The 22,487-nt window shown below is 59.7% G+C and overlaps 1 protein-coding gene across 3 annotated transcripts in view; it reads left to right on the forward strand.

Annotated features, from left to right (window-relative positions):
* Window positions 1-22,487, forward strand: part of PDE9A (phosphodiesterase 9A) — a 54,409-nt gene that overhangs the window by 7,929 nt on the left and 23,993 nt on the right. For 2 of the 3 annotated variants that reach the window (XM_040986660.1, XM_040986661.1), the window contains exons 2-4: window positions 7,075-7,145; window positions 8,279-8,356; window positions 9,110-9,153. In XM_040986660.1, the coding sequence (XP_040842594.1) occupies window positions 7,075-7,145; window positions 8,279-8,356; window positions 9,110-9,153 (193 nt within the window). Of the gene's footprint in view, window positions 1-7,074; window positions 7,146-8,278; window positions 8,357-9,109; window positions 9,154-19,023; window positions 19,116-22,487 lie in introns of those variants that run through there. The other variant, XM_040986662.1, reaches the window with a different exon arrangement.

The following is a 22,487-nucleotide window of genomic DNA, read 5'->3' on the forward strand; positions in this document are numbered from 1 at the left end:
ACCCCATGCACATGCACAGACACACACCATGCCCCCGGAGACACGTCACACCCCATGCACATGCACGGACACACGCCATGCCCCCGGAGACACATCACACCCCATGTACATGCGTGGACACATGCCATGCCCCCGTAGACACATCACACCCCATGCACATGCGTGGACACACGCCATGCCCCCCAGAGACACGTCACACCCCATGCTGGCCACCATGCCCGAGGACACACACCATGCCGCACCCATGCCCGTAGACACGTCACACCCATGCACATGCACGGACACACGCCATGCCCCCGGAGACACGTCACACCCCATGCACATGCGTGGACACACGCCATGCCCCCGGAGACACGTCACACCCCATGCACATGCACGGACACACGCCATGCCCCCGTAGACACGTCACACCCCATGCACATGTGTGGACACACACCATGCCCCCGGAGACACGTCACACCCCATGCACATGCGTGGACACACGCCATGCCCCCGTAGACACATCACACCCCATGCACATGCGTGGACACACGCCATGCCCCCGGAGACACGTCACACCCCATGCACATGCACGGACACACGCCATGCCCCCGGAGACACGTCACACCCCATGCACTGCACTTACAAACACACAGGTAGAAGGAGCCGTGAAGTCAGCCCAGCCTGGGGCCAGAGGTCGGGGCCGTGCGGGGAGCCGGGAGTGGGGTCACAGCACAGGCCGCCTCTGCCTGTGTGCCTTCCTTCTGGGAGGTGGCCCCTGCTGCCACACTGTGTGTAAGCCTTCATTTTGGTTGCTACTTTGCCTTCTTTTGCCAACAATGGCAGAAAAGCATTCCCGACAAGAGGAAGGGAAATGAGGCCCAAAGCAGGTCTTGCGTTAGCAACAGAAGGGTCAGGGCGCCGTGTGACTGTGAGCCATCCTGGCGTGATGTCCAGGTCCGACTGGGAGGCCTGGGTGGGTGATCTGTGCCGTGGGCGGGGTGACCTGGGGGCTCCTCCAGCGGGCAGCATCATCTTCAGTGACTGTGTGTTTATTTCTCGGGAAATGGGCAAAAGCAGCAGAAAATGGTTCTTGGCTGTGGGCCCTCTCAGTGGAGCTGGTTTCTGGTTTTTGTATTCAGAGCTGGTAATCACAGCCCGGAAGCTACGGTGGAAAACAGCTTGATTATCCGCCCCGGCAGACCCGCTGGCAGTCAGACCCACAAGCTCGCGTCCACGGTGGCGCAGGCAGGGCCTCACGGTCACTTCCTCAGGCTCACAGCTTGTGACAGGACACCAGCAGCTGCAACGGGTCCATGTTCCCCGTCGGGGAGGGGCCGAGCCCTGTGCATTCCAGACTGTGATGGAAATGTATGGGAAGGTGTGCAGGGAGCCCGAGGCCCCGGGAGGGCCAGGGGGCCGAGACAGCCTCTGCCTCTCTCACCTGGCGCAGGCGAGTGGCAGGTGAGACTCTGCAAGACCATGTGGAGGACCCTGCACCCCCGGTGAGGGTCTCCAGGCCTGCAGGCTCTTGGCTCCTGTTGTAGCCCAGGCTTTTCCTCTGTCACCGCTGGCAGTGGTGATGGCTTTAGTGACATCACATAAAGCCGTGGGGCTCAAGTCCACGCTCACCCGTTTGCCTGAACAGTGCCTGACCACCTAGGTGCTGAGTGGGCAGCCAGCTGGGCTGTATCTGTCAGGACAGAGGTCAGAGGCCAATGCCCAGGTCCGTGGAACCTTCTGACTGTGCTGTGAAAACTTCCTGTGGCCGTCAGGGCTCCGGCTTGAGAAGGGGACAGTGGGAGGGCGGTGAGTGTCCAGGGGCCCCTCCTGAGCACTGGCCTGCACTCTGCCTGCGGCACCTGCCAAGGTCCTGAAGCCCCACAGAGCCTGCGAGAGGTGAAGACTACCCCGGGGCCCCAGGCTGGGGGAGGAGGGGCTGCAAAGGGCGGTCCTGGAGATTAGGCCTAGGCCAGGGCCCGCCCAGCTGGAGAGAGCAGGGGGCAGAGGTCGCTGTGCTGTGAACCCCAGTCTCCGCCACCATCAGCCTTGGATTTGAGCAGCTGGTTTTGTGTGGGGGTTTTTGTTTGTTTTTCATTTTTTTTTCCTAAATGGATTGCTTGCAGAGCCCTGGTTAGCCTGAAGCGATTAAGTGCCATATCTGTTAGCATCTGGCTCCCTGTGGAGAAATGAGGAAAGTGGGTCCCCAGGATAGCCCCAGGCTTGGAGTGTGACCCCACCATTGTGCCTGCATCCCCCAACCCAGAAAACCCCAACCTCTTGGCCCAGGTCAGATCCTGCTCAGCTCTACCCCAGCCAACAACTGTCCCACCCTGCCCCATGCTGGGATCTGAGGGCAGCCGAGGAGGGGATCCCAAAGCTGGTGCCTGTCCTCACGTGGGGTGTGTGTGTGTGTGTGTGTGTGTGCTGGCTCACCTTGAGTGTGTAAGTGCTGCAGAAATGCAGTCCGGCCCACCCCCGGCCGCTTCTGGGCAGACCCAGCCAGGCTCACAGCAACCCTCCAGTCTCTCAGGTGCCTGAAGCTCAGGGTGCATTTGCCGTCTGGAGTTGTGGGGTCCCAGTCATGATCAGTGAAGGGGAGGGTCTTCTCCTGTCTCCTCTCCCCTCAGGGCTGCCCAGCCCTCTGTCGTGATCCAGGTGCCCAGCCCAGGGAGCCTGGCCTTGTCTCTTTTCCGTCCCCTCTGCCTGCCCCCCAGCAAGGTCTGAGGTTCCCCGCTTCTCCCGGTGTTCTGGGTACCCCTCTTCCTCTGCTTGCCGCCGCGGCGTGCCCCTCCCATGCCAACTGCCTTGTAATTTTCTCATCATGTCTGAGACAGCGTGAGCTTTGGGAGCCTTTGATGCCAGAGCAGTTCTGGGCGGTCACTGTTAGCATCCCTGCCCACAGTCCCTCACCAGCCTGGTGCCATTTCCCTCCGCTCAGCCCCGCGTGTGCTGGCAGTCTGAGAAATGTAGAAGCACTGGGGAGAAATGAAAGGTTTCCCTCACCCCGGCACCCCAAGAAGCCGCCACTCATCCTCGGGGGCCTCCCTGGCACGTGTGTCCATGTAGCCATCCTGACAGTGCTGATCTAAGGGCGGGCCCTGGACACCTGTGAAACCCCGTCATCACACCATTGATGAGCGATTCTGCCCCATTTCTCAGCAGTAAGCCACGTGTCGGGGAGGGGTGCCCTATGGGGCAACCTGCCAGCCCAGGGCAGGGTTTAGGGGTCAACGCTGAGTGGCCAGAGTGCCCCTGAGAGGGCCCAGCACGGCAGTGGCCTTAGGACATGCTTTCTCTAGATTCATTTGGCTACTTGAAAGGCGCAGAGAGGTCTTCTGGACACTGGTCCGATCCCCAGATGGCTGCGACGGCCAGAGCTGGGCTAGGCTGGAGCCTGGGGGTCCAGCCGAGTGTCCCACGTGCACTCGGCGGCCTGAGCCCTTGGCCGTCCTCCACTGCTTTCCCGGGAGCCCTGGATTGGAAGTGGAGTTCCAGGGTCCGTCTGGGGGTCTGCCTCGCTTCCTTGGCCCTGGCGTCTGTCTGCCTTCAGTGTCCCAGAGGCCAACCTGGCCGTTTGACAGGCCCGGGGCCCTGATGTGGCTGGGCTGGAGGAAGCGAACCTCACCACCGTCACGTTGCCGGAGTGAGTGAGGTCAGGGTGCAGGTGTGGGGTACACTGGGGGAGTTCTGGGACAGGTGAGGACAGCAACCCCGGAGCTGCAAGGGGCCAGGAGTGAAGCCAGCAGGCAGCAGTGCCCAGGGCACCCGGAGGGAGGAGAGAGGCCCCCGGCCCCGAGGTCACCTAGGAGGGAGGGAGGGGTGGAGGGGACGTGGCGTCTCAAATCCAGCGGCATCCCCGCAGCACGTGCCTCAAGATGAGACTCGGGCACCGTGTCTGGGAACAGATGGTGCCGGGGGCCTGGGCCTCGGCCTAGAAGCAGGTGCCAGCTGGGCCTGCGCGAGCAAGGACAAGGGAGTGTGAACAGGCCGTCAGCAAGGGCACAGAGCAGCGTGGCTCGCCTCCCCAGTACCTGGCCGTGGCAGGTGCAGGCTCGTCACTGCTGTCCTCTGCATCTTGCTTCTGAATCCCCACTTAGAAGGAGAGACCTAGAGCGACAGGAGCCAGAAGGTCCCCAGCCCAGGCTGCCCGGCTGAGGGAAGGGGGTGTGGCATGTCAGCCTGCCCGGTGGGTGGATGGGCAGGTGGAGGCTCCGCCTTGTCTGCCTGTGGGGTCTGCCAGCGGTTGGGCCTGTACCATGCGGCCCGAGCGTGTCGGGAATGCTTGGCGGCAAGGAGGTAAGCTCTGTGCTGGACCGGTCATGCAATGAATCGGCCTCACACGTACTCCTCAAGTGTGCAGAGCTGCTTCTGGCTGCCCATTCTGAGGGACGGTACACTGAGGCTCCCAGTAGCCACTGCCGTGCTGGTTCATGGAGCAGGTGCCAGTGGACAGAAGGAGTCATCAGGACTCCCAATCTCAGATGCACGGATTTTTCCAGAACACGCACCCGTGTACAGAAGGAGGCCATGGGCAGCCAGCTGGGCCGGGCGTTGAGCTGGTGCAGCCCCCGCTGGCTGTGGGTGCTGGTACGTCTCTTTCTGACTCAGTTCCCCTGTGTGAACGTCTGGAGTGCCTGTGGTGTGTTTTCTCACGCACGAGGGCGCCCAGGCGGGGGCATCCACCCTGGCATGGGAGGCCTTCCAGAGCACACAGGGAACCTGCTTGTCAGCTGTCCCCACTGACTTCAGTGTCGGGGAGCTGCCCACCGCACCCCACCCAGAGTGGGGTCTGTGGTGCCATTGTGTGGATGCCAGCCCAGGAGCGTGTCGGCCGTGGGTTCTGCCCACTCCATCCCGTCTCGTTTTGACATCCACTGTAGCGGCTTTGCTTCCGGCTTTGCGGGCTGAATCAGCGCCTGAGTGGAGAGGCTGGTCTCCCTGCCGATGCCACATGGCTTTCGTCCTGCAGGCGTCCAGCTGGTCCAGGCCAGGCCAGCAGCCATTTGGACACCTCCCTGCACCTTCCCCGCCCCCACACACAGCCCTGTCGTCTGCCCTGCCTCGCTCAGGGGCGCCTGGCAGGTGTTAGACACACTGTGCAGTCTTCAGTGGGTGAGGGCACTGCTACGATGTTGCAGCAGGGGCAGAAGAGGCCGTGGACCACCGGCCACCCTCACAAGTGCTGGTGCACCCAGCACTGGGCGTCCCCCGAGCACCCCAGGCCCGGGCCTGCAGTGCTCTGCAGCTTTCCCAGGGCCCCGAGGACGTGCCCTCGTCCATCCTGTGTGGCATCCCCAGCTCCTTTGGCGTGTCTGATCCCCAAGCACGTGGACGCTGCTTCCGTGTCTGGCTCTCGGGCCGAGCCTGGCGACAGATGCCATCTCCCATGCTTGCTCACAGGGTGGTCCTCATGGCACCCTGCCAGAAGGCTGCACAGCCGGGACAAACCCAGCAGCATGCCGTGGCAGGCGAATCCTCCAGCTGTGGTGGCTGCATCCCGTGGGGTACCTGTTCTACTCTCCTATGCTCCCCTTCCAGTCCAGCCCCCGCTACTGCAGCTGGGAAAGCAGAGTGGGAGGGCCTGAGGGCTTCGGCTCAGCTCCAGCTGTTGTGGCCATCTGGGAAGTGAACCAGTGGATGGAAGATAACTCTCTCTGTCCCTCCTTCTCTCTGTAATTCTACCTTTCAAATAAAAATAAAATAATAATTTGGGGGGGGGTCCAGCACGGTGGCCTAGTGGCTAAAGTCCTCGCCTTGAATGGGCAAGGATATGGGTGCCAGTTCTAATCCTGGAGCTCCATTTCCCATCCACTCCCTGCTTGTGGCCTGGGAAAGCAGCGGAGAACGGCCCAAAACTTTGGGACCCTGCAACCATGTGGGAGACCCGGAAGAAGCTCCTGGCTCCTGGCTTTGGATTGGCTCAGCTCTGGCCATTGCAGCCACTTGGGGAGTGAATCAGCAAGCGGAAGATCTTCCTCTCTGTCTCTCCTCTGTATATCTGATGTTCCAGTAAAAATAAATCTTAAAAAAGAAGAAGAAAGCCTGCTATATTAGGACGACAAAAAAGGCTTCATTACAGACCCAGAAAACTTTGTAAAAGATGTGTTTGTGTATTTGAACAGCGGAAAGATCTGTTGGTTTACTCCCAAGATGGCGTCAAGGGCCAGGGCTGTGCCAGGGTGAAGCGAGGAGCCAGGAGCTGCTTCCAGGTCTCCCACGTGGGTGCAGGGTCCCAAGGCTTTGGGCCGTCCTCTGCTGCTTTCCCAGGTGCGTTAGCAGAGAGCTGGATGGGAAGTGGAGCAGCCGGGACACAGAGCAGCGCCCATATGGGATCCTGGCATTGCAGGTGTCTGCTTCACTGGCCACACCACAGCGCCTGTCTAGAGAAAACGTTTTAAACCGCGACGAGGGCGTGAGCCGTGGCATGACTTCTGTCGCCAGCCCGTTGCTCTGTGTCAAGCCGCGTGCTGGGCTGGAGTGCTCTGTTCTGGATGAACCAAGTTCAGGCAGCCGGCTGCGGTCTGGCGAGGCTTAGGAGCTGCCCTGGATGGTGCGGTCTCTGGAGTCAGGGGTTTGGGCCATGCGGAGCTCTGAGAACTAAGGAAAGGGGACAAAGCTGGAACCTGGCAGGCAGCAGAGACCAACAGGAGGCTGCTGTCCCGGGGCCGGCGGGCCCCAGGACAGCCTCAGGTGGAGTGGGTGCCACCCAAGGGTGATGCTGACACAACCTCGCTCTGTCCAGTGGGGGTCCCGGGCCCTCCGTGCACGCGGCTCTCATGCTCTCATGCTGACCGGGCGGCTTCCTGTGGACTGTGGTGACTGACAGCGTTGTGCTCTGGCCCCTTCCCCGTGAGCGAGTCCTGAACTTTCTGAGTCCACTGTGCCTTGGGTGTGCCACAGGCTGCCAGAGATGAGCTGTGATGTGACCTCGTAACACCCAGCTGGTCAGTCCTGCCTCACCCAAGACGAGCAGCAGGCTACGGAGGAGACGGGCGGGCATTGTTGCGGCGCCAGCTGTGGTGGCTCCTCCCTGGCATGAGGACTCGGGCAGGCACTCGGCGCCCTCACGGCCGGCTGCTCTCTGTCCCACAGGTGGTCTTCAGCAGGTACTGCAACTCCAGTGACATCATGGACCTGTTCTGTATTGCCACCGGCCTGCCCCGGTGAGTGGCCCTGGCCAGCTCTGCCTCTGGAGAGACGCTTGGGAAGGGAACGGGGCCATGTGCGGGAGGGGCCGTCGAGGTGTGCAGGAGGGGCCGTCGAGGTGTGCAGGGACCTAATCCCAACCCCACACTGCCAGAGTGGGAACTTGTGCATGTGACCATGCCTCACTCAGTGCAGGTGCGCTAAGCTGCCTAGCAGCATTGCCTTCAGGGTACTGCACGGCTGTGTGGCAGACCCAGGCACTGGCACAGCCACTGAGCCCCCGTGGGTCACACCCACATCCCACATCAGGGACTGGCTGGTGTTGAGCTCCAGGTCCACTTCTGGTTCCCGCTTCCTGGTGATGTGCACCCCGGGAGGGGCAGGTGGGAACACCTTGAGGGGCACACGGGAGCACCATGGGAGGAACAAGTGGGAACACCCCGAGAGGCAGATGGGAGCACCATGGGAGGAGCAGGTGGGAGCACCCTGAGAGGCAGGTGGGAGCACCCCGGGAGGAGCAGGTGGGAGCACCCTGAGAGGCAGGTGGGAACACCCTGAGAGGCAGGTGGGAGCACCCTGAGAGGCAGGTGGGAACACCCTGAGAGGCAGGTGGGAACACCCCGGGAGGAGCAGGTGGGAGCACCCTGAGAGGCAGGTAGTAGCCCTAGGGCTTGAGTCTCTGCCACCCACACGGGGGACCCAGATGGGCATGGCCCTTGCTCCTGCCAGGCTGGGCACTAACCATTTTGGGCATTTGGGGAGTCCCTGCATCTCGATGAGAAATCAGTAATAAATAGTGGCATGTTTGAAACAGTTGAGTTTCATGTTTAGAATTGAGATATACAAATATATTCCAAAACCTAGTGGGCAGGGGGGATCCCAAGAACTTCTGAGCCCAAGTGTTTGGACCAGGGACACCCAGCCCTCGAATGGGCTGCTCTGAGACGCCCACCTCCCCGTCCACGGAGGTCACAGGGCCTTGCACACCCCACTCGGAACGTTAGCCACATGCGGTGCCCGTGTGTGCTCTTCAGAGCTGCCCAGCGCCTGCCTGTGCCCTGCCGCTGGGACCTACCTGGTCTCTCTAGGGTCCCTGTGCAGGTGCAGTCTGTCCCTGGGCAGGGGACACGCTGATGTGCCTGTCTTCCAGAAACACAACCATCTCCCTCCTGACCACGGACGACGCCATGGTCTCCATCGACCCCACCATGCCTGCGAACTCGGAGCGGTAAGCGGCAGCACCCAGCTTGCGCTTCCAGGGCTCTGACGCACGCTGCCACAGCTGCAGGTGTGGCCTGCCCGCTGCACCATGGTGTCCAGCGCATGCGCCCCCAGCCCCTCTCCAGGCCCGAGCCATTCTCCATGAACCTCCCACACCGCTGTGGCCTTAGGCAGTGTCGCTACTTCATGGCAGGAAGGGGAGCCCTGTCCCCTCTTCCTCTGCAGAGACGCTACCTCTAATCCCCAGGGTCTTGCACTCATGACCTCATCCAGTCACCTCCCATAGGCTCCACCCCCATATCCTACCATGCGGCTGGGAGGGAGGGGAGCTCACGGCTTGGGCATTTAGGGCTGGGGGTGTCTCAGACTTCACAGACCATGGTGCCCAGCTACCTGGCGTGAACCCCCTGGGGAATGAATGAACAAACGAACGTGCTTTCACCTTGCCAAGGTGAAGGGGTGCGCAGTTGAGTACCCCAAGCCTGGCCAGCCCATACCCTACCCCAGACTGCCTACACCGACGGCCGAGTGGGAGATGAGAAGCTGAGCCTGCAGCCTTGTGCACGATGCTGCTGTGGCACTGCCTCGCCCGCTCGCCAGCACAGGGGCAGCAGCCACGGTCCCCTCTCATCCACCCCACATCTGGCTGGTCTCGCCTCCCATGCATGCCCACTCGGCCTCTCCTGGGCAACGGGGCACATACACGGGACCCTGCCTGAGGAAGCTAGGGAGACTGACACGGCCATCTTGTGTCTCGCAGGACGCCCTACAAGGTGAGGCCTGTGGCCGTCAAGCAGCTCTCAGGTAAGGCCCCCTTGCTGGGAGGGACGGCAGATGGGCACCCCGTGCCTGGGCAGCCCCTTGGGGACCCAGCCGGTGGGCAGCTCTGGTGCCTGCTCTTGGTCTGCCCCATAGACCTCAGGGTGCTGGTGCGACTGTGCCCACAGCGTCGCCCACTCGCTGGTCTGGGGGTGGACACTTGGGTGACTTCCCAGAGTGAAGGCTACTGCGGCTGCGAGGCATGTGGACAGTGGGCACTTGGTGGGCAGCTGCTCGGTGAATCTGGGAGTGCCAGGCATACCTTACCGGGGAAGTGGTCGGCAGAAGTTGAGTTCTGCTGGAGACGGGCGCTGGCATTGGCTTGCTGGGGTCCTCGTAATGGGTGCCTGGTGGCGAGGGTCCAGGCCAATCGACCCAACAGATACTTGCCAACTCCTTTTTGTGCTGTTTCCAGGCGTTCTGCCGGCTGCTTCGTGCGCTCATCTTTCCACTCACTCCAGGATTAACTGGCTTTTTGTTTTCTTTACTTAGCTCCAAAGGTAGTAATGTACAAATGTGCGAACGGAAGGGCCTCTCCCTACACTGACCTCCCTACTCGGCCTGGGTAGTTTTCTTTGTTAAAGATTTATTTATTTTTTAATTGGAAAGTTGGATAGACAGAGAGGAAGATCTTTGCTCCGAAGAACCGGGCAGCAGAGCGAGTGACCCGGCGTGCGTGCTCAGCCACAGGAGACGCGGAGCAACTCAGAGCCGTGGGGACAGGTGCCATGGGTAACCGACGGGACAGGCGACAAGCGGGCAAGATGCGGCAAGCTGGAGCCACACCATGACACGGCTCAGCCAGGGCCACTCAGGGACCGCCCGCATCGCTGCAGCAGCTTTCAAAGACTCAGGTCCTGCGGAGTCACCTTTTCACAATGAAAGTAGAATTAACCTAGAAACCAGCTACAGGAGAAAACCCAAAAATACCCAAATATCTGGAAATTAACTGCTACTGAGGGACAAGTAGAGCCAAGTAAACGTGAATACTACCCAGGGGCCCGGGTGGCGGCCTAGCAGCTAAAGTCCTCGCCTTGAACGTGCCGGAATCCTATCTGGGCACCCGTTCTAATCCCAGCAGCCCCACTGCCCATCCAGCTCCCTGCTTGTGGCCCGGGAAGGCAGTGGACGGCCCAAAGCCTGGGACCCTGCACCTGCGTGCGAGACTCAGAGAAGGCTCCTGGCTCCTGGCTTCAGGTTGGCTCAGCTCCAGCTGTTGTGGGCTCTTGAGGAGTGAACCAGCAGATGGCAGATCTCTGTCTCCAGGGCTGGACAGGGAAACATCAGGGCTTGCATGTGAGTGGCAGGGACGCCATGCAGGGCCATCGTCTGCTGCCTGCTAGGCACTGTGGCAGAGAGGCAGATTCAAAGAGGCGGCTGGGTATGGGACACCATGTTCCAGGCAGTGGCCTAACATGCTGTGCCACAACGCCCGCATCTGGCTTGGGCTCCGTCCCAGCAGGCTTGGCCCTGTCCCCTCTCGCCCAGGTACCTCCTGCCGTGCTCATTGGGTTCTTGCTTTGCTTCTCTGTGTTGCCTTTGGGCTGCGTGGGGCAGCCCTGTGGCCATCTCACTCCCATTGCTCGGGGCGTGCCTTCTTCCCCAGCTGCCTCCTCTCGCTGGTGTCCAGGAGTTTGATAGCTGTCACCTGAGTTTCAGATTTATTTTATTTGTATTAGAAAGACAGATTTACAGAAAAAGAAAAGACAGACATTGTCCACTCTCTGGTCCATTCTGAAAATGGCTGCAGTGGCTGGAGCTGAGCCAATTAGAAGCCAGGAGCCAGGAGCTTCTTCCAGGTCTCCCACATAGGTGCAGGGGCCCAAGGCTTTGGGCCATCCTCGACTGCTTTCCCAGGCCACAGGCAGGGAGCTGGGTGGGAAGTGGAGCAGCCGGGACTTGAACCGGCGCCCGTATGGGATGCTGGCACTGCAGGTGCGGCTCTGCATGCGATGCCATGGCACCACCCTCTTCACTGTGTGCATTTTTTTGGTTTGGCTTCATTGCTCTTTTCATCTCTGATTTCATGTTTTTGATCAGTCTTGGGCATTTGCTTCTGCCTTCCTCTCCTCTCGGGCGGAACCCCGGTCCTCCCGACTTGGGGGCGGACTTAAGGTGTCCCAGGCTCTTCCCTTTAGAGTAGCTTCAGCTTTCACAGGTCTCTGGCGCATCTGCAGTCCTTGGCCTCCTGGGGTGTTGACCTGCCAATCATGGCATCCGGGGGGTGTTCCATCTCAGAGGCCCTCATTCAGCCGCAGGAGCCCTGCCATGCTGGCTCGCGTCTGCTATGGGCCTCCCTCCTGACGTGGTGCCCACGCATGCCCGGGTCCACCAGCGTCTCATCTTGGCAGTTGTGTGCAGTCTTGGTCTGTGGGCGGGTTTCTGTCTGGGCAGGACTCGTGTGTTCGTTGGTCAGTAGTCCTGGTGAGTGCCTGACCCTCTGGCTTCAGCATCAGTCAGGTGGACTGTGCGCGACCGGGCCAGCAGTTCAGTGGCGACCCTGGGTCCCCTGGAGACCTGTAAACCTCATGAGAGTGGCTGTGGGGCCAGCGCCATGGTGGCTATTCCTCTGCCTGCAGTGCTAACATCCCATACGCTGGTTCCTTCCCCAACTGCCCATGGGAGACTCAGAAGCTGCTCCTGGCTTCGGGCTGGCCCAGCTCTGGCCGTTGTGACCATTTGGGGAGTGAACCAGCAGATGGACGAGCTCTGTCTTCCTTTTCTCAACCTTTCCAATAACACTTAATAAAAAATTTTAAGTGGCCCCGGAGGCCCTCACCCCAGGGAGTTTTCTGTAGTACTGAGGCGTGACCTGGGGCGTCTCTGGCCACCAAACGTGTTTCCCCGTGGCTCTGTGGAGCTGGGCGTGTGGAGGTGAGGCTGGGAAGTCCTGGGGCTTGAGGTTGGCGGTGAAGAATGAAGCTTTGGGGCTGAGTGACGGGGGGAGGCCACTATCAGATGAGATGCTGGATTCATTCACTGTTATCTTGAGAGAAAGAGAGCTGCCACCCACAGGTGCCCTCCCCGCACTGCCAGCCACAGCAGGCGCTAGAGCAGGCCAGCGATGGGAGCTGAGCGCCAGCTGGGGAGCCAACTGCTGCGCTGTCACCTACTGCCCTCAGGGAAGTCTCTGCCAGTCTCTAGCCAGGAACAGAATTGGACGCACAAGTACACAGGCCCTGCAGCGGGAGGTATCACCCCCTGTGCCAGGCCCGTGCCCACTCCAGCCTTATGTGTGCAGTGATGGCTATGCTGAGATCTACCCAGGGTGAGCCTCGGAAACGGGGCACCCCAGCATACACCACACCTCAGCAGCCTGGGGCGGGCCAGTGGCCAGCTGTGCCTGGGACAGAGCTCAGAGTCACCCTGAGGGCCTGCAGCCTGCCCTGGCTTGCCTCAGATCCCAGCATTGTCCCTGCTGCTCTAGCAGGTGGGTGTCTTACTGCCGAGCCCTGAGGACCTGCCCAACCCTGGCCAGACAGGTGAGCCACTCCCAATCAGAGCGTGAGGAGTAGAGGCCCGGTTTGGGGGCTCAGGCTTATATGTGTCTGCTCCCCAAAGATTCAGCCCCCCAGAACCCTGCCTGGGGCAGTGCCAGGACCAGGAGCTGCGTACTACCCTGGGCAAACGTCATGCCAGGAGGTGACCAAGCACATCTGCAGCCCAGAGCTGGTCTCCTCAGATGTGCCTTTGTGGGCCAACTCCCACCTGTGACATCCACTTGGGAGAGCATACCCCCTTGCACTGCCATCACCCTACTCCGTCGGGCCACAGCCGCTCACTTCAGCCCATTTTGCCAGGCAGTGGGCAGGGGTCTTGACATCTGGCATCTGTCGCTTAGTTTGCAGCAATGTCCCTGTTCTCTTGGTGGCCAAGTGGCAGTTCCTGGTGGGCATCGAGCCTCGAGCGTTACCCCGCCTGTCGGCTGGCGGGCACATCGGGGGCTGCCACTCTGGGCCCATGGGGTACGAGGCTGCAGATGGCCTTGTGAAAGATTCTCCTTGCTGGGGGAGTGTGTGAGATAAACCATGGAATAGAATCTCCCCTTCAAGGGCAGCCAGCTCGCAGGGCCACCCCCAGTGGGAGTGCCTGGATGCTGGGGGTCCCAGGGCTCCCGCCCACCAGTGCTTCCTCCTGTCACAGCAGGGGAGAGGAAGCTTCTTTGAGGCCACCGCAAGATAGCTGCTCCTCGCTTGCCGCTCCCGTGCCTCAGTTTCCCATTCCCTGCCAGGACCACCCGGAGGGTGCTCAGCTTCCAGTGTCTGAGTCAACTTTTGGGGGTGCCAGAAATCGGGGGCTGAGCAGTGCTGTGTTCATGTCAGTCAGACGCAGCAGCCGGGCCGACCCCCCTGCCATGCAGGACTCAGCACCCACGGCCCTGGCGGGGCTCAGGCGGGCCCCACCTGCCAGGTGTGAGATGCTCCCGCGTGTGTGACTGTCCCGCACAGCCGGAAGTTCGCACAGCAGGAGCCCAGAGGGAGGCGTGTGCCTCCAGCTCCGCTCTTGCTCGGGAGCCAAGTGCGCAGCCCTGTTGTTGGTGGGAAATAATGACGCGTCTTAATATTCCTTGCTATTCTTAGCGCCGTGGCGTCCCAGCGGCTCAGCCGCGGAGGCTGTGTCAGCACGGCCTTAGTCATCCTGGCTCGTGTTATTTCTGAAACAAAAAAAGAGCGCCACGTGCAGCCTGCGAGATAACCTCTTCTGGAACTGTCTCTTCAGGCTCCTCTTGGGTGGTATGCCCCTCCGAGGCACGGTGGCCCATGGTGACACGGGGACCTTCAGGACCTGCTCACCACGTGGCCCGGCGTCTCATCTGTCTGCTCCAGGCCTCAGGAGAGCGGACAGACCAGCCACACAGTTACACCCTGCCCAGCCACCGTGAGACACACGCATCTCCATGTGCAGGTTGAAATACGTAGATTTACGTATTTATTTGAAACGTCGGTTACACACAGAGAATCTATTCACATCCCCCAAACAGCCAGGCTGAAGCCAGAAGCCAGGAGCTTCTTCCAGGTCTCACACACAGATGCAGGGGCCCAAGGCTCTGGGCCGTCCTCCACTGCTTTCCCAGGCCACAGCAGGGAGCTGGATGGGAAGTGGAGCTGCCAGGTCTGACTGGCAATGAAGGCATTCTTGCATGTAACCTCATGCCAAGCAAAAGAAGGAACATTTCTGTCCCCCTGCTTCCCTGTCCCCCATGCCCTCAGAGACTCGCACCCCCAACCAGAGCACCAGCACAGGCACCGTTAGTTATTTAAAACAGTTAGAGTTCTAGTTCATATGATATTACGATATTACTACACGCAGCTAATTCCCGCAACCTGGTTCTTTACCGTGAGCTGAAAACACCAGACGCAACAGGGCATCTTAGGAGGTTTATTCCAGCGGGGCAGGAGCGGGGTGGAGGTGGTGCAGAGAAAAATGGGGGGGGGGGAAGAGGAAGGGAAGCCGAAAGAAGAGAGAGAGCCGCACCTGGGGGGCCTTTTTGTCTGCAAGGTGTGTGTGGGGGGGGATTGGGATGAGGGCAGGCCCCAGGGATTAGTGCCTGGGGATGATTGGGGAGTGGGCGGGGTTGGGGAAGGGGCTGGAAGATGGGGGTGGGATTCTCAGGAGGAATGCCAGGTTACATCTGATTGGTGGATGGCTGGACCCGCGCGAATTTCGTGAGCTGTGAGGAAGAGGAAATGGCGCCGGGTCCAGGGTGGGGTATTCGAATAACTCCTTACAGGCACACCCTGCCTGCCCGCGGCGACTCACTTCCGGCCACCGAGATGAATGGACGCAGCATCCCATGGGCTCGGCCCTTTGTGCCAGCGTAAGGCTGCCCCATGCACCAGCTCTGCTGGGCATGGTTGCAGGGTCACTTCTCGCAGGGCGCTGCCCATCACTCCCACCTTCGTGTGGGCGGGAGCCTCTGCTGGGTCCTGCTGAGCGGGCTGCCAGGCAGCAACCCCTCCAGGAGCACACCAGGCCCCTGTGGGAGTCCACGGGGAATGGAACGGAGCTTAGGTGCGTTTTCCGGAGTGTTTGAACGCCTGCTTGGTTGCGAGCCAGAGGTTTTACCTGCTCCCACGCACCGGGCCTCCAGCATCGTAAACGTGCAGGCGTGAGAGCAGGCGTGAGAGCGGCCTTATCGCACTGTGGTCCTGACATGCGTGACCCGCTGCTACGCGGTGTCAATAATGCGCTTATCGAGGCTGCAGAGCACCTACTGTGCACACGATCTGAGCAAAGCTTGGGCTCAAGCTAGTTTTTATCACCAGTGGTCGGAAGCTGCGCATGACCTCGGTGACGTGGGCAGGTACTCGCTCTGGTTGCTGCCTGCGTCTTCCATCCCCTTCGTGGGGCTCACTGAAGGAGGACATGGTTTGCTTTGATGACGGATGAGGTGGCAGGTGTTTCTGCATCTCTTCACGAGTCCCAGGCGTGAAGATGTGGGGTGCTGGCTGTTCCCTCTCAGCCCACACACGCGTGCTGTGTGTGCTGGAGGGTAGAAGCCGGCATCCGTGCCCACCACCCCCTACCTGCTTGACATTGCTTGTCCATCTTGGCGGGTGACAGGGTGGGTTTCTGCCAGTCCCTGTTCTGTCCTCCAGGTCTGTTGGTCCATCCTGCTCCTGTACCATGCCAGATAAGCTGCTGGAGCCAGAACTCCAGTCATTGTGCCGCCCTCCTGGTCTGCGCCTTCATTCTCTGTGGTTCCGGCCGTATCAGCTGCTTTGTTAGTTCCCAGTGAGGTTTAGGATTAGGGGTCGTGGGCCATCTCTCTAACCAAGTTTACAAACCCTGTCGTGAGCTTGACTGCACTTCCGGGCTGACGGGGACAGTGGCAGCCACGGTAAGAGGAGCGAGCCTTCCTACCCGGCCTGGTGAGCAAACCTCAGGACACACGTGGCATGCACACTTGTCTCACCAGAGTTTGTGACTTTCAGGAAGGGGTGCCTGCCGCACGCCCCTTGGTGAATGTGTCCTGATGCATTTCCTGACTTTATCAGAAATGGTATTTTTCTGGCAGCCTGGTTCATAACCGTACAGTATGTTTTAAAAAAGGATTTATTTTTACTGGAAAGTCAGATATACAGAGGGAAGGAGAGACAGAGAGGAAGATCTCCGTCTGATGAATCACTCTCCAAGTGGCCGCACCGGCCAGAGCTGCGCCAATCCGAAGCCAGGAGCCAGGAGCTTCTTCCAGGTCTTCCACACAGGTACAGGGTCCCAAGGCTTGCGCCATCCTCAACTGCTTTCCCAGGCTGTAAGCAGGGAGCTAGATGGGAAAGTAGAGCAACCAGGGCACAAACTGTGCCTGTGTGGGATCCCTGCACATGCAAGGTGAGGATTTAGCTGGGCCTGATATGTTTTTTTGTATCCTGGCCAAGCCTCGAACCATACTGCTTGATCCGTTAGTTGCAGGAGTAGGTGTTTCCATAGCAACAGCTGCAGCAGCCTGAGAATTATCTCCTGGGATTAAAGGCAGTTTTAATTCTCCCATTCCTGTCTCCTTGGGTTTTGTGCCTTTGCTGCCAGGACAGCTGAGTGCTGGCAAGGGCTGACACTCCCGCGTGTTTGCGGACTCGCGGGCAGTGCGTTCAGTCCCCCCTCATGTCCAGCTGTAGCCACATGTTCACATGTTGCAAGTTCCCGTCTCTCCATCTGGTCCTAGTTCCCAAGATTGCGTTTTCAGATGTTTGTGGACAGAATTCTTTGCTGAGTCCTGTCACGTGTCCTCCCTGCACTGTTGTGACAGGTGGAGGCAGCATGCCTTTTGTGCCGAGCTTCTAACGACTCTTCCCACCGAGGCCGGGGTTCGTTCTTGGTCACTGCTGCAGCTCCTGGGGGTCTTCACCTCCTGTTAGTACAGGGCTTGATGCTGTGTGGTTTTCAGCGTTGGCACTGCTGTGCGTTCCTGAGGTTTGTCGGCTTGTTCCCAGATCGCTGGGGAGTGACACCACCTAGGCTGTGGAGCTGTGCCTGCTGCAGTGCCTGTCCCTGTTCCACCTGCAGGGAGTGGTTGCCCAGCGATGCCGAGGCCAGGATGCCCGCGTGTGGCTGGGCTTTGGTTGGGAACTGGAACTTGCCTTGGTTACGTGTCGATGTGGCAGTCAGGGTGACCTCACATACAAGCGTGAAGTTGGCTTCCTTCTCTGTCCTGGTGGATTTAATGTGATCTGTATTATTTAATGTGATCTGTATTATTGTCACTTTCCTTGACTTGATGTGGTTGACACAGGTCTACCATCTTGCTCTGTGTATGTGTGATTTAAGAAAAAAAAATTAAGTTTTAATTGAAAGACAGAGTTATAGAGAGGAGAGCCAGAGAGAGAGATGTTGCATCTGCTGGTTCACTCCCAAATGGCCCCCAGGGCCAGGATGGACCTGGCTGAAGCCAGGGGTCAAGGATCACTTCCAGGTCTCCCACACAGGTGCAGGAGCCCAAGCACTTGGCTTGTCCTCCGCTGGTGTCCCAGGCCTCAAGCAGGGAGCCAGGTGGAAAACGGAGCAGCTGGGACTAGAACTGGTGCCCGGTGCCCATCTGGAGTGTCCACAAGCGCTGATGCTCCAGTCACCACAGAAGTGGCTTTGTTCAATGCTGGGTCGGGGGCAGCTTCGGACCCAGCCTCCAAGGCCAGCAGGGCCGAGTTCCTCCAACTGGGCTGAATCTAGACTCCAGCCGACCTTTTCTCCCCCACAACAGTGACTCCTGCGCAGCACAGCACACCCCCGCCCACCTGGATGAAGGATGGACATCAGGTACTGTCTGAGGAATCGTGACTTGTGTACAAGCTTTCCCCCCCAGCCCTTGGTTGTCCTTGATCCCACGCACGGCTCACCTGCAGGCAGTGTGAGGGTTCCACTTCCCACACTGCTGGATTGCCCCTTCAGCGCTGCCTGCAGGCTGCACCCCACAAGGGCCCCGTTCTGGGCAGGTGTGCTTCCGCCTCCTCTGATGGTGGCAGACTCAACCACGTGCAACCCACCAGCGTGCCTGGCCGTAGCCAAACCGGGGCTTGGACACTGGGCTTTGGTGATGCTCTGCAGACAGCCAGGCGTGTTAACTCAACCACGCATCACCGGGTCAGTGGGTATCCAGCCTGACTCCATCCCTCGAGGAGGAAACCCCAGACAGGGCCACCAGGCTAGCCCTCCTGTGCTTTGTGCAGTTGAACTTCCGTTGGGGTATCCGGTTACAGGGCCTCCAGCACTCAGGCACTGCCTCCCTGCGGCCCTGCCCCCAGCCCCGTCCCCTGCAGTGGACCTGCAGGAAGGAAGGGGGCGGGTGCTTTTCTGCCCCACATTTTCCTCCCTCTGCTGATGGGCACCACCCAGAATGAGAGCCTGGGCTGCCCGGGGCGGGGCCGGGGCGGGGCTGTCCGGGGCAGGGCGGGGCGGGGCCGGGAGGCTTGCATTTGCAGATGTTGCCACTAAGTATGCCAGCATGACACCTGCCTGCGGGTTACAAGTGGGATCCCGCACAAGCTGCCTGCATCAGCTCCTGGGCCGGGACAGGTACACAGGGCAGTTGTTCTGGCTGTCCATGAAGCCACGCGAGGCAGGGAGGCACTGGGGAATTCTCCAACCTGGTGCGGGATCCACCAGCTTGGCCCTGAAGGGAAACACTGGGGAGAAATCCCACTGAAGTCCCGCAGGGCCCTTTAACCTCCCGTGGGGACCCTCCGGTGTCCTTGCTGTCTTGGTTGTGGGTGAACTTGGCAGAACACAAATTATCCTGCTCGTGCTCAGCAAGGGCTCCTGTGCCTTTAAGAAGCCAGGCGAGGTCACTGTTAATCATATAACTTTATTGTGGCCCCTGCCGGTAAAGGAAGCACCCCCGGGCCAGCGTCTCTTTTATAACATCCATAAAGCGTGGCTTGCCAGTAGCCGCCCCTGCCTTACAACAGTCCTCCACCCTCTGCAGGGGCTGGCAGAGAGCGAAAGTGGGGCAGGAGGTGAGTGCACAGCACCCTGGGACCCCCAGGCCGGCCACTGCCTGTCCTGGACAGAGCCCTGGCAGATAGGGTCGTGGGCGGCATCTCTGGGGGTTACTAGGGGAGGAGGTTTCCCCTCGTACAAACAAGATCCCTTTCTGAGGGGCCAGGGCGCGTTCGGGAGAGAAGGCTTGGCGGCCGGGAGGCTGGCTGCGTGGTGCTCAGAGTTTGTGGTTGGCCAGCTCAGGCCAGTGCAGCGACACTGGGACACTGCTGCGGGAGCTGTACCCCACCCCAGCCTCTGCTTATGGGGGGGTCCAGGCTTGCCCATGTCCAGGTTGAGGGGTAGGATGGGGCACTGGTCAGGGCACACAGGTGGGAGTGTCGGGCTCAGCTCTGGCGTGTGGAGGTGGCCAAGGCTGCTGTCTGGTTTGGCCATGTGCCTCTGAAACCTGATTTTCCTGTTGTGGGTTTGTCTGAAACAAGGCACACCGGAAGCAGGGGGTGGGGCAGGGGCAGGTCCTAGGGCTCTCCTCCTAAGAGGCAAGGCTCCTATCCCACCGCACCCCTGTCCTGGGAGGCCCAGAGCCTAGCAGCCTAGAGGGCTCCCTCCTCAGCCATCTCTCTGGGGAGTGGGGGCACCCCAGGACCCCTGGGTATCATTTGAGGGGCCCCACTGAGGCCCCACTGAACTTGCACTGATCTGTCCCCACCCTAAAAAACTGCTTCCCTCCTCAGGCCCTGCAGTCCTCTGGGACCACTGAGAGCTTCACTTAGCCCACCTGCCTGTAGGACACCCCTTCCGTCCTGGGATTGCTAAGGCTGCGCAAACCTTGTGGTTGCCCAGCTGTCACCTTTGTGAACATCCAAGGCACCCAGGGATGCAGACAAGGGGGTTTGGAGCAGCATTGATGAAGCACGTGGAGGGCCCTGACTTGGCTTGTTTTTTTTGTGGCCTCCGGGTTTGGAAAGCTGGCCCTGGTTTGTCAGGCATGCTTGCCACAGGCTTCCCAGGAAGTAAGCTCTCCCATCAGGGGTGTCAGGAACATGGGGGGGGGGGGCTTAGGCTGTGCCCCCACCATGGCTGGTGATGCATAGGCAAGGGTTTCAAACTCCAGAACCTCTGGAATCTGCAACCCGTCAGACTGAAGGGGGTGCGTTAGTCTAAGAGTCGCAGCGGTAGCCAGGCTTCGAGCAGGTGCTCCCCATAGGCTGGGCGCCAGGCTGTGCACGGCTCACACCCCCACCATCCAGAAGGGAACTGCTGGAGGGGAGCCGGAGGCTCTCCCAGGCACCCCCTGCTCTGGGCCTCAGCTCTGCTGGAAACCGCTGACTGTAGGCATGAGCTGAACACACACAGGAGAACCATGGCACGGCCCGGAAGACAAACGCTGGCCGCCCAGCGCTGCATTGGAGGCACGCGTTGGAAAACCCCTCTTTATGTCCTTGCTGTCTTGGAAACAAGCAGAGAACAAACTCCACCCCGGGCACCTAGACTCAGCTTCCTGTGCTGTTCCCACACTTTGCAAACCTTTAGCTCTGAGAACATACGCAGGAGCCAGCCCTGGTGGAATCCAGAGCTGGAACATTCCCTTCCCTGAAGGACCCTTCCCGCTGCCCAGAATGGCCACGCCCACTTACAGCGCTCCCACCCCACCCCCCCTCAGGCCCCTGGTGGCCCCTGCTCTGCTGTCCCTTCACATACATTTGTCCTTTCTAGAATGTTCTGGAAATGCAGTCCTATGGTGGGCTAGCTTTGGGAACTGGTATTCCCCACTCAGCATTGTCCTTGGAGACCTTCACCCTCATGGCAGGACGAGCCCCCTGCTCACTTCCGTGTCTGCATGGCCTCCCTGGTGGGCAGGGGCCATGGCAGGGCAGGTGGGGCTGGTACACCCAGCAGGGTATGTGGCTGTCCCCAGACTAGGACTGTTACAGAGGATGCTTCTGGAAACTTCCTGGCCTCTGGATGCTGGAGCCTTCCCAGGCAGGCTTTCTTTACCCAACACCATCATCTCTGCACCAGGGGTGCAGGTGCCAGGCCCCACGGTGGCTTCATGCTTAGTTTCTGGAAGAAGCTGTCCACTTGTGTCCCAGTGTAATTGGGCCAGTTGGCACTCATGCCAGCTTCATGGGCCTCCAGCCTCTCCCCCACCCTGCCCAGCACCAAGCATTGCCACCTGCATTGTGTCTTAAGACATCTCTGTTAACGTGGAGCTTGCCTAGTGTGAATTTGCATTTCCTAGCGGCTGATGAGAGCCGGCAGCATGTGTGCCCGGCTGCTCTGGCTGAGGACTGGCTTTGGAAATCTGCCTTCTGCCTCTTTTCACGCTGTGCCCTTTGGTTTGGAGCCACAGTGCATGCTTTCTCCACATGTTCTCGGTTTGCGTCTTTAGCAGTGGTGCGGTTTATCTACTGGAGAGGGACAGAAAGAGACAGGCAGCTGTGCTGGTGTGCCTGCCGCAGCTGGTGCTGACCTCGGGCCAAAGCCAGGGACTGGAGCCAGCTTCCTCCCCAGATGGTGAGACCCCAAGCACTTGGCGGGAAGCTGGAGCCAGGAATCCCACCTGGCTGTTGTGTAGGACACGGGCACCATGTCTGGTGATTGGCAGACAGCAGCTGGCGTTAGGCCACCACTTACAGTGCCAGCCTCCCATGTGAGCGCTGGTTCAAGTCCCAGCTGCTCCACTTCCAGTCCAGCTCCCTGCATCTGGGAAGGCAGCGGAGGCTGCCTTGGTTTCCTGGCTGTCGCGGCCATCTGTGGAGTGAACCAGTGGATGGAAGATTCTCTGTAACTCTTTCGAAGTAAATAAAGTGGGCAGACACTCCCCCACCCATCTTTCTTCTGCAACATTGTGTCGGGGTCTCTCCCGTTTCTGTGTAAAGGTGAGGAGGATCTTGTCCAGCTCTGCCAGCAGCCTTGCTGGAGTTTAGCAGGAACCCTTTTAAAGGCATATACCAATTGGGGGAGAGCTGGTGGAGTCCTCCAACCCATTAGCAAGCGTTAAACAATGTTGGTATTCACCTGGTTTTTTTGTTTTTGTGTTTTATTTTTGTCAGCATTTTGTAGTCTTTAGCCTGTAAATTTGACCATGCTTGATTAGATTATATCTCGAGATGGGGGCTGGTGTGATGGCTCAACTAGCTAATCCTCTGCCTATAAGTGCTGGGCTTCCATATGGGCACTGATTCCTCTCCCAGCTGCTCCACTTCCCACCCAGCTCCCTGCTTGGTCTGGAAAAGCAGTGGAGGATGGCCCAAAGCCTTGGGACCCTGCATCCGCATGAGAGACCTGGGGGAAGCTCCTGGCTCCTGGCTTCAGCCTGGTCCAGCCTTGGCCTTTGGGGCTACCTGGTGAGTGATCCAGCAGATAGAAGATTTTTCTGTCTTACC

This window comes from Ochotona curzoniae, unplaced genomic scaffold (assembly GCF_017591425.1).
Source record: "Ochotona curzoniae isolate NIBS_2020 unplaced genomic scaffold, NIBS_Ocur_1.0 contig_4516, whole genome shotgun sequence".
In the NCBI taxonomy this organism is placed as follows: domain Eukaryota; kingdom Metazoa; phylum Chordata; class Mammalia; order Lagomorpha; family Ochotonidae; genus Ochotona; species Ochotona curzoniae.